At 46.1% G+C, this 12,256-nt stretch overlaps 1 protein-coding gene across 1 annotated transcript in view; it reads left to right on the forward strand.

Moving 5' to 3' along the window:
• LOC135903864 (lysosomal alpha-glucosidase-like) overlaps positions 1-12,256 on the forward strand; it is a 43,045-nt gene that overhangs the window by 27,081 nt on the left and 3,708 nt on the right. Inside the window, exons 15-18 of the mRNA XM_065434272.2 lie at positions 559-707; positions 1,151-1,235; positions 8,053-8,240; positions 9,809-9,897. Coding sequence (XP_065290344.1) covers positions 559-707; positions 1,151-1,235; positions 8,053-8,240; positions 9,809-9,897 — 511 coding nt within the window. The remainder of the gene's footprint in view (positions 1-558; positions 708-1,150; positions 1,236-8,052; positions 8,241-9,808; positions 9,898-12,256) is intronic.

A 12,256-nucleotide genomic window follows, 5' to 3' on the forward strand; every position in this document is an offset into this window, starting at 1 on the left:
AAGGCACACTCAAGGAAGGCACTAAATTAGCTTACATTAATAAGGTACTCTTAAGGAACTACACTTTTGATGATTTGGCTAAAGTAGGTCGATTATTAACAGCAAAAAATTACGGTCAATTTTTGTTTCCAAACTTACGGCCTCGTTGGTCGCGTGGGTCACGTGGCGGTGGTCTCTGCCTGCGTCTTGCCGGGCGGATACCTAATCAGTATGTTGCAAACCGCGCTGCCAAAGGTGAACAGCTACGTGCGCGTAAACCTGAAGCGTGGCACAAAACTGCCAAGATTTAACAAGAACGTCAGCGTTTTCTCGCACGTGCTCATTTTATACAGCCAGCATGCAGTAATTTCTTCGTTTCGTTTTAGATAACGCTCGACTCTGGAAGAGCGACGTTCACTAAGCACGCTGCGCATCTTTTCGCGCTGTCACTGCAATTGGTGCATTTGGGTGCCTGCACGAAAACATTGCGTGAAGGCTTGGCTCTTCCGTTTAAAACTGATGTTTGTAACCTTGCGTATTTGATGCTGCCGACTGTGAGCAAAATTTCTTTATTCGCAGGACCAAGACCCTTTCAGCCTCGGCAAAACCGTGATCGAAGCTGCATCAAAGAACTTGCGCATCCGTTACATGTTGATTCCTTACCTGTATACGCTGTTCTACAGAAGCCATGTCTACGGAGAGACGGTCGCCCGGCCCCTCTTCTTTGAGTGAGCGAAAAATGATCAAATGCTTTCATTTCGAATTAGAATTTATGAATCAGATACAAAACCATCTATCACAACTGTCATGGCTGCTAAGAGGCTCGTTATTAGCCAAATGCCAATACATAATTTGTCCCCTTCTTCCTGGGTTTGTATGCATTGTTTCCTGGGGTGGCTTACACGATCGTTTAATAAAGAAAAGTAAAAATATTTTAATACCGCGTTATAAAACGCTCCCTAGATCACCATCGCTTCGCATCTATAGCCAACAGTTTATTAAAATTACCGGTGGGAAAATTTCACACCTGCTGCTGTTTTGCCTTGTCGGGACACATATATTGTGCGTTGCTGTGTCTTGATGTGATTCTAGCTTCGAAGCACTAGTATTTTATGCCGAGTTTAGAGGAAATAGCACAGTTGCCCCACTTTCAATACTCGGTTGCGTGCAGATTCCCCAACGATCCCAAAACTTACGACATCGACGAACAGTTCATGTGGGGATCGGCCTTTCTGTTCAGTCCGGCACTGTACCAGGTAAGCAGCGGGTTCCATATTAATCTGTTTCAATACCGGCGAGAGCAGTACGCGAGGCAGCACGGTGCCGTAAATAATTTCAGCAGCCGTTTTCTTCCTGGCTTTCAACGTCAGAAGTCGCATTGATGAAGACGTGCCACAACGCTGAATTTATTTTGTTTCATCAAGTCGGACGCTCTGCGTTCTAAATAGTCAGGCGTTGCAAGAGTAGTGGCAGCTATAGCAAAGCATATCGAGATTTCGAAGCATTCAGGAAATGGGAAAATTCAGAAAGGAGATTTAATTCATAGTAAAGCAAATAACTCGCCCACTTTTTCAACTACTGAAGACAGCCGATGAAGATATACGGAAACTAGGAAAGGAGTAAATACAACGTGAGCCGATTGACAGTAGGTAACACAACAAACATGCTGAACCGCAAGGCGGCTGGAAAGTAACAAATTCGGCTAACCTCCATGGTTAGGGCCTACGGAAGGAATGCTTTACAGCGTTTCAAGGCAGTGCTCGCATGACTTTAACGAGCGAAGGTGGCAACCGTGTGGCCATCTGTGCACGAACTACCGGCTCAATGTAAGAAGCGCAAGCTAACGCAGCGAGGATTGCGCTTCAAGTGCGAATGCGAAACTCTTTGCGATCGTGTATGTGTTGAAATACTCCACGTGAGAAAAGATGACATGCAGTGTTAACTCCCTACGTGATCCAATGATTTCCACCTTCGAGATCTTAGATGCCTTCTGAATTGAAACTGCTTATGCTTCGAATTGTGAGTTATTCTCGTGGGGGGGGGGGGGGGGGGAACTCAGAGAAAAGAACAGAGGAGCCCTTTGATAGAGAAGCTACACAGACGAAAACTTTTTAATTTCAAACTTCAAAGATGTGTCACGAAAATCAATCGATCTGTAATTGATAATCAAGCTTCTTCGGTGATGTTCTATGCAACCAACTTCGTAGTCCATGTCACAATGTGCCTACAGAACTGCAGAAGGTACGAGCCGCACACAAGAAACATCCTTGCACTGCAGTATATAGTTCCGGGCGTAACTGGCTGATTATTGGCTCCACTAGAGATTGTGATTTTTGCTCACTACAGGACACGGTAGAGCGATACCTTACATGTTAGGACCTTCGCGTATGCACGTCGGATACCGAAATTTACTGCGGCAGTTACTACCGGTAACCCTAGCAGCCACCTTACTCGTGGCAACATGGTAGCGCCTATACAGCGCCGATCACCCGCTTCGGTCCGAATTCGTGCTTGTTCCTGGCTCTCCGCCCTGTCAACAAGAAACAAGCCGCAAAATCGGTCATTGCTAAGCCTTATCTCAAGCTGGGTCAAATAATTAGGTATCTTTTTCGTAGCTCTTGCGATCGACTGTTTGTTTTCACGTTTATAGGACTACAGACACGGCACCGAGCCGTAAAACTGGTTTGGTTTCTAGTTAGCAGATGGTTCCACAGCATTAGCAGTGGTGATGCGTTCACGATGCGGAAGACTATAAAAGCCTGATTGTTCACTACGTCATTAATTTACTACCCCGCTCTAGCATGGTACGTGATGATGGGGTCGAGCAAACGCCAAGTAGACGCTTAACAGACGCTGTGGCACAGGTGAACATTTGCAAGGGCATTCACGCGTGCTATATACTTGCTCAGGAGGCTGCAAGAAAACCGCAGTGAAATCGTACAGGTAAAGCGAAGCCCTGCTGTCGCTTTCATGTAAACACAGCTTGTGGTTCATCGTCATCATCATCAGCCTGGTTACGCCCACTGCAGGGCAAAGGCCTCTCCCATACTTCTCCAACTACCCCGGTCATGTACTAATTGTGGCCTTGTTGTTGCTGTAAACTTCTCAATCTCAACCGCCCACCTAACTTTCTGCCGCCCCCTGCTATGCGTCCCTTCCCTTGGAATCCAGTCCGTAACCCTTAATGACCATCGGTTATCTTCCCTCCTCGGGCGCTATAACGTAAAACTATTCCAAACTTTTCTATTCCAATTCTGCAATCAGCCCACCACGATTGGTCAAAAACTTTTTGGACCACCCCCGCTTCACCTGTCTGTCACGCGACGTCATGAAAAATTCGGCAGCTCCCAACCTGATATGACGTGTACACACTGATTATGCATAATTTGACCGACAAAAGATAAATAGTTATTTCTTATTCGACGCCTTCTTGCCATTAGCCCTCTGCTATTGGTAAAAAGTTTTTGGGCTGCACCCACTTCACCTACCTCTCACGCGACGTCACAAAACAGCAAAAACTTACTGCGTCAAAGTGATGCGTACCCGTTAAAGATGCATTAATATGCTGAACAAAACTGAATTTTCTTCTGAATAGCCGCAGGCTGCCCCGTTTCGAAAGGAATAAAAGATGGCTGCCGCCGATCGCTTCGGCACTGGCTACTCGCCCCTGCCAGAAAGCATGGGTTTATTTGCGCGCAATAAAGTTTCTTGCGTGGCCGTGTAACGGCTTCGAGAACTTTCAGCACGTTTACGACCTCGTTCTGCCAACTCTTCTTTCCTGAGGATACGTTTTAGCGTCATTCTTAAGGTTCCGTTGCGTGCCGCCGGGATTGTCGATGAGCCACCGCAAGCCATCGCAGACGCCGGCACCACCCTCTTCATCCGGTTATCGATATTCAGTGCAGTGGTTCGGCCCCAGCGGATCCCTCTCCACTTGAGCATGCTCCTCGCCTCTGGTGAGCCAATTAGATAAGACAAGTCGCTCAGTGCCGGCAAGGGTATTCGTTTTTCAAGCAAAGAAAAGTTACATCCTATGACCGAGGGGAGCATCTCATTGGTTTGTTCAGACAACCCTGCGGGTTACCGCCCGATGCTTGCGTCGGCGGTTACGCAAATTTGACGTCAGGAGTTTGGAATAAAAACATATTGGAATAGTTTTACGTTATGCGGCCCCTCATTACATGTCCTGCCCATGCTCATTTCTTTTGCTTGATTTCAACTAAGATGTAATTTACCCGCGTTTGTTGCCTGACCCAATCTGCTCTTTTCTTATCCCTTAACGTTAAACCCATCATTCTTCTTTCCATAGCGCGTTGCGTTGTCCTCAATTTCAGCAGAACCCTTTTCGTAAGCCTCCAGGTTTCTGCCCCATATGTGAGTACTGGTAACTCAAAGCTGTTATACACTTTCCTTTTGAGGGATAGTGGCAACCTGCTGTTCATGATTTGAGAATGCCTGCGAAACGCTGATTATTTCCGTCTCATTATCCGGATCCGCCGTCACTACCTGCCCTAAGTAGATGTATCCCCTTACCACTTCCAGTGCCTCGCTACCTATCGTAAACTGCTGTTCTCTTCCGAGACTGTTAAACATTACTTTAGTTTTCTGCAGATTAATTTTCAGACCCACCCTTCTGCCTTGCCTCTCCAGGTCAGTTAGCATGCATTTCAATTGGTCTCCTGAGTTACTAAGCAAGGCAATATCATCAGTGAATCACAAGTTGCTAAGGTATTCTCCATCAACCTTTATCCCCAATTCTTCCCACTCCAGGTCTCTGAATACCTGCTGTAAACACGCTGTGAATAGCATTGGAGAGATTGTATCTCCCTATCTGACGCCTTTCTTTATTGGGATTTTGTTGCCTTCTTTATGGAGGACTACGGTGGCTGTGGAGCCGCTATATATATCTTTCATTATTTTTACATACCACTCGTCTACACCCTGATTACGCAATGCCTCCATGACTGCTGAGGTTTCGACTGAATCAAACGCTTTCTCGTAATCAATGAAAGCTATATATAAGGGTTGGTTATATTCCGCACATTTCTCTATCACCTGATTGATAGTGTGAATATGGTCTGATGTTTGAGTAGCCTTTACGGAATCCTGCCTGGTCCTTTGGTCGACAGAAGTCTAAGGTGTTCCTGATTCTATTTGCGATTACCTTAGTGAATACTTTGTAGGCAATGGACAGTAATCTGATCGGTCTATAATTTTTCAAGTCTTTGGCGTCCCCTTTCTTATGGATTAGGATTATGTTAGCGTTCTTCCAAGATTCCGGTATGCTCGAGGTCATGAGGCATTGTGTATATAGGGTGGCCAGTCTTTCTAGAACAATTTTCCCACCATCCTTCAACAAATCTGCTGTTACCTGATCCTCCCCAGCTGCCTTCCCCCTTTGCATAGCTCCCAAGGCGTTCTTTACTTCTTCCGGCGTTACTTGTGGGATTTCGAATTCCTCTAGACTATTCTCTCTCACATTATCGTCGTGGGTGCTACTGGTACTGAATAAATCTCTATAGAACTCCTCAGCCCCTTTAACTATCTCATTCATATTAGTAACGATGTTGCCGGCTTTGTCTCTTAACGCATACATATGATTCTTGCCTATTCCTAGTTTCTTCTTCGCTGCTTTTAGGCTTCCTCCGTTCCTGAGAGCATGTTCAATTCTATCCATATTATCGTTCCTTATGTCACCTGTCTTACGCTTGTTGATTAACTTAGAAAGTTCTGCCAGTTCTAGTCTAGCTGTAGGGTTAGAGGCTTTCATACATTGGCGTTTCTTGATCAGATCTTTCGTCTCCTGCGATAGCTTACGGGTATCCTTTTTAACGGAGTTACCACCGACTTCTATTGCACGCTCCTTAATGATGCCCATAAGATTGTCACTCATTGCTTCAACACTAAGGTCCTCTTCCTGATTTAAAGCCGAATACCTGTTCTGTAGCTCGATCCGGAATTCCTCTAGCTTCCCTCTTACCGCTAACTCATTGATTGGCTTCTTATGTACCAGTTTCTTCCGTTCTCTCCTTAAGTCTAGGCTAATTCGAGTTCTTACCATCCGATGGTCACAGCAGCGCACCTTGCCGAGCACGTCCACATCTTGTATGATGCCAGGGTTAGCGCAGATTATGAAGTCTATTTCGTTTCTAGTCTCGCCATTTGGGCTCCTCCACGTCCACTATCGGCTAACCCGCTTGCGGAAGAAGGTATTCATTATCCGCATATTATTCTGTTCTGCAAATTCTACTAATAACTCTCCCATGCTATTCCTAGAGCCTATTCCATATTCCCCCACTGACTTGTCTGCAGCCTGCTTCTTGCCTACCTTGGCATTGAAGTCGCCCATCAGTATAGTGCATTTTGTTTTGACTTTACCCATCGCCGATTCCGCGTCTTCATAAAAGCTTTCGACTTCCTGGTCATCATGACTGGATGTAGGGGCGTAGGCCTGTACTACCTTCAATTTGTACCTCTTATTAAGTTCCACAACATTACCTGGCACCCTCTCGACAATGCTATAGAATTTGTGGACGTTACCAACTATATTCTAATTAATCAGGAATCCGACTCCTAGTTCTCGTCTGTCCGCTAAGCCCCAGCAGCACAGTACGTGCCCGCTTTTTAGCACTTTATATGCTTCTTTTGTCCTCCTAACTTCACTGAGCCCTATTATATCCCATTTACTGCCCTCTATATCTTCCAATACCATTGCTAGACTCGCCTCACTAGATAACGTTCTAATGTTAAATGTTGCCAGGTTCAGATTACAATGGCGGCCTGTCCGGAGCCAGGGATTCTTAGCACCCTCTGCTGCATCACAGATCTGACCACCGCCGTGGTCAATTGCTTCGCGGTTGCTGGGGACTGAGGGCCGGGGTTTGATTGTTGTATTCATATAGGAGGTTGTGGCCAAGTACTGCACCAGGGTGGCCAATCCGGCACTGGTGAGAGAGTGCGTTACCGGTTCTGGTCACCGGGATCAGGCTGCACTCCAGGCCTGTTTATGCAATTTTCTCAACACACGGTTTTTTTTTTCTGGTGGAAAATTGCGCGCACCGGGATTCGAACTATGGTCCTCTTGCACGCGAGGCGGATACTCCACCGCCACCGCAAGAGTTGTACGCCTCATTTAACCTACAGTGGTGACTTCTTTGATCAGTCAAGGTGGACCAATCTGAACTCGGTTAAACCGCACAGATGGCACTCAACTGGCACTCTCTCAGCTTGTGGTTACGGCGTCACAAAACTTTTGCGTCAATCCACCAACCATGGAACATGTAACAGGATGCCAAGAAGACGCTGAGCAGACAACGCGGCGCGGATGATTCCATCTCGAGGGGCATGCAGCCTTCCTATTGGCTAAGAATTCGTGTAGCTTTCACAGTGCTGAAACTAGCTTGTGAGATGGAATATATATACATCGCGAAGAAGACAAGACAGACAGGATTAGACGCAGAAAGTAATTGCAGCGCTACCGGAGGGCGTCGCGGAATGAATGAATGAATGAATGCAACTTTATTTGACTATATACAGCGTGCTCTCGCTTGTCGGCGTCAGCGGAAGTTTGAGTCGTGCGTCGTTCTTGGTGTGGCCGCTCTTCTAGAGAGCCCATAGCGTCGTCGCGATTGCAACGAGGCCACCCATAATAGCTTGCCTGTAGAGATTTCTTTTTACAGCGAAACTGTTAAGCGCTATTTCCTCCAGGATGGTGTCCGTGTGCACACATAAAACTCCCCATACGTGAGCCGATCCCGAAGGTAATGCGATTCCCGGCCGACTCGCGGCGGAGGTGACGCAAGCGTTAAGAACTCCCCCTACGTGGGCCGATCCTGAAGATAGTGCGGTACCGGGCCGGCCCGCGGCGGAGGTGCAGTTCGCCATTAAGGAACCCACATACACAGCTTCGCTGGTCATCTTTCTACACAGAGTGGAAGGGCATTGAATCTTTTTCTTAAAAGATAATTTTGAATGTCCTTAAAGGGTTTCTTTAAATATGGATACAAGTGGGTGTGCTGCTTCGTCGCGCGTTTGCACGGCTTGTTACCCGAGTTTCTTGGCACTTCTACGCAGAACCAAACCCAAGTGAAAGCCTATGTGCCCGCCAGTCTTTGGTACGACCTGCTCTCCGGGATCGGCGTGAAAGTCGAAAGCGGCACCCACCTTACTTTCCCCGCCGCTCTGAGCGACCCGATGAACATCCTCATTCGCGGGGGACACATCTTCGCAGGGGCGACGAATGCCACGACTACAAAGGATCAGTAAGAACATCTCAGACGCCCACATAATGGCTTTATCTTAATTTTGGTTAAAACGCCGAGATCTAGTGCACTCTAGCCGGAGGAAAACTTATCGACCTCACAACCTCGGCTAGGCGGCGCTACTGCGGCCCTTGAGAAGCGCCCCCAATGTTAAAAAAGTGGCGGTTTCACCCGAAAGGCAAAGCGTTAATTGCGATAGCAAATTATCAGGCAGCTACACGAAGCACGGTTAGAAAATTTATCGGCTGTATAAACTTCTCTAAACACTCGTTGGCTAATTCAATTAACAATCACGTCTTCAAGCGAGCAATGACAAACACGAACACATCTCAGTCGATGACTGTATACCCTCGCTGTCAGAACGCTTGTAGTGATTAACAGTGGCAGCAGCGTCGGGTAAATTCCACTTCGTGTTGCATCTTCTTACTTCAATGCAACTAGACGCGCGAGGGCATAGCGCACGCAAAAGCCATCAACTCTATCGGGTGGCCTGCAGCCTTCGAACACATCGCAGATTACCTCCAAGATAGAGAGCGCGCCCGCGCTCAGTGGCCGTAGCCGGAGTGCCGCAGCCGTAGCCGTAGCCATAGCCGGCGGAGCGCGTGTTCTCTCTCTCTTTCTCTCTCGTCACTTAGTAGGTGAGAAGCATATATAAAATAAAGATAAATTATCTTTCTTTCGGCGACGGCTACGAGCAATTAAATGTACAATGTCTTGCAAAGGCTTGAAAATATTAAATTGCTTTATGATAAAGGGTGTGCAATTGCCAATTGTGTAAACTACTACAGTTGACGTTTTGTCACGCGGCCGCCTGAAAGATTCGCAGACCACTGGCAGAATTTCCGGGAAATGCCCATAATATTTGCCCGTTGGGTTGCTGCTCAAAACATGTTATTGTTTTCACTGCACTACCCTTTTCTGCACTACCCACTTGATCGTGACAACGTTTCTCATCGGCTGGTTCTGCAGCGCGCATCTTCCCGAGGGGGACCAGCGTTGCGTGAACGCGCCCGTATGTACGAAGCTTACTGAACTTTATCCCTGCGTACGTAACTACCGCTCGATTTATCACAATATGTGTATCAAAAGAAGGCACGCGAACGGGAATATATGACGATTTGACTCCGTACAGCGCTGCGCCAGTCTCGTCTGTGAATTTCTCTTAAGCAAGCATGCAGTGTCACGGGCTGCTCTCAGTATTTCGTGTTTTCAAGGCTGGTGCGGTACTGAGCGACACGAATATACTGTGTACCAGCTTACGGGATGAGGAGGATGTGGTTGCGCCGACCGGAAAGGAGGCAACCAGCGACGTTGGAATTTGTCAGCGAGGGAAGCAATCAGAGCATGTGTCGCGTGCGGAAACTTGTCTCGTCTACACCGAACGCTCAGAGAGCTCCGCACGTGTGAAATGCCAACTCATTACATATTTTTGATGTGATCACATTTTATAAGTACAGCCCTAATCACACTACACAGCCTTTATCATCCAAACCTAACATTCATAACACCTCTTAAGAGGTATTTCATCTTCTAGAGTGGCGTTTCGCTAATTGTTGTGCACATTCCAGGCGGCAGAAGCCTTTGTTCTTGTTTGCGGCTCTTGACAAGGATGGTACTGCAAAAGGAGAACTCTTCTGGGATGACGGAGACTCTCTAGGTGAGATCTTAGCACGTTGCCTCCTATAGGACGTTGCCAGAATTGCCTCTCGCGAGAGGTGCACACTTGTAGCATCAGAGACAAAAGGCACTCCAACGGCGCTAAGTGTTCACAAATTAACCGACATTTCAAATCAAGTTCCTTCCTACTCGCCTCGCGAATTGTAAGAGTTCACACTCTAAAGGAAGCATACAATTAGCGTGTTAGCTTGAGGGGAATGACGACTGCGTGGCCATGGACCTCGCAAACTCACCACTTCCTTTATTTCATTTCATTTCATTTATTATACCTCAAAGACCCCAGTTGGGGTGTTACATGAGGGATGGGTTTTAATTACAGTGAAATTGCGATTCCAGTGCCGTCTTGAATTGATGTGGGTTGGAGTGGTGCACGGCAGTTGTAGGTAGATGGTTCCAGTCCCGTACGGTCGTTACAAAAAGTGGTAATTACATGAGGGGTCATTTGTGCTGGGGGAGGGTAAACCGCTCTGGGGTGGTTTGTGCGGCTGAACAAGCGATGAACTGGCAAGGTAGCTAGAACTTCGAAGGGAGCATTATAAAATTTGTGGTAAAGGCACAGTCTAGATGGGTGACGTCGCAATTCAAGGTTGGTCAGGTGACCACGAGCCTTAAGCTCGGGAATGCTGGAATGGCAAAGATGCAGGGAGTAAATAAAACGAGCTGCACGATTTTGGACTGATTCGAGAATATTAGATAAGTTAGATTGATGAGGATCCCAAACAGCGCACGCGTATTCTAACTTGGGGTGAACAGTAAGATAAGCTATTAGCTTCACTGACGGGGGAGCGAGTCTTAAGTGCATATACGAACAAAGGCCAAAGCGCGAATCGTGGAGTCATCTTTGTTTGTTATTTGGGTTGACCAAGAGAGATTTCTTGAAAATGTTACGCCAAGATAATTATAACCTACAGTGGATGGTATGGTGGAGCCGGAAATGATATATTCTGCTGGCTGGTAATGTGGCCTGCGGTGGAAAGATATTAATGAAATTTTCTTTATATTTAAAAACATTAATCATGTGTTACGCCAGAACTGAATAAGGCGGAGGTCGTTTTGAAGAGCATTAATATCCGCGCTTTCTAATGGAACAATATATGACGCAGTCATTTGCAAATAGGCAGAAAAGATATTAGCTGGGAGGTCATTAATATAAATAATAAAAAGTAGGAGTCCAAATACTTTACCTTGTGGCACACCAGAGATTTCGGGGGATCGGTTTGACGAGTGGGCGCTAGCATAAACAAAATGTTGCCGAGTGGTGAGAAAACTGCGAATCCAATTGTATACAGGTGTCTTAATGTTTAGTCGTGAAAGCTTTAGCAGTAGCCATTGATGCGGAACTTTGTCGAGTGCTTTTTCAAAGTCTAAGAAGAAAGAATCAACGGGTATGTGTAAGTCAAGGCTGGAACTAATACCGTTATATATAAAATAAAGCTGGTTGGGTACACATGAGAGTCCTGCGCGAAAGCCGTGTTGACTAGAATAAATTATTGCAGTCTAAGAACTTGGCAATGTTTCAGGAGATCACATGTTCCATTAGTTTAGAACAAATGCTAGTAAATGAAATAAGGCGACAACTGCTGCACAAAGATGGAGGACCTTTTTTAGGTATTGGAAAAATCTTTCCAGTCTACTGGTACCACTCCTGTTCATAGTGACTGCTGGAAAATATGGCATATTATCACAGTTGTAGTCGATTTCATCGCATTGATACTGTCCACGCCACATGAAAATGTGTTTTAACGAGTAGATTAGTTTTAAAATGCCGTTTGGACAAAATGTGACGTCGGGCATCACGGTATAGTCGAGATATGAAAAGGGACGTAAGTTGTCGACAGGTTCGGCGGTAAAAATGCAAGGAAAAAAGTGGTTAAGCTGTTCGGCGGCTTCATGATCGGGAATTAGATAGTTTTGTTCGTCGAACTATGCTAATGGTTGGGCGTTATTAGGGTTAATGGCGTTCCAGATTTTTTTAGTTATTGTGTAACATAGCGGGCAATGCCTGTGGAAAAAAAAGAAAGTTCTTTGTTTGCGAGACTATCGAATTCTTTTTTATGGCATAGCTGCTCCACGCGCGTGCATCATTGGACCGTTTTGCGGAACGAAAAAGCATTTTTTTTTATTATTCAACCACTTCGATATGACGTTCAACCATGGGGAAGACTCCTTTTCGGTTACGATAATGTTGGGCACATGCTTAGTGAACAGGTCTAGTATTTTGTTTTTCAAGAGTAGCTGGTGAGGCTCGACTGAACGCGTTAAAAAGTCAGTTAGAAGAAAAGTAGTAAATTCTTCGAGTTCAGAGTTTATAGCAGAATAATTACCCTTACCGCACGATA

This window comes from Dermacentor albipictus, chromosome 3 (assembly GCF_038994185.2).
Source record: "Dermacentor albipictus isolate Rhodes 1998 colony chromosome 3, USDA_Dalb.pri_finalv2, whole genome shotgun sequence".
In the NCBI taxonomy this organism is placed as follows: domain Eukaryota; kingdom Metazoa; phylum Arthropoda; class Arachnida; order Ixodida; family Ixodidae; genus Dermacentor; species Dermacentor albipictus.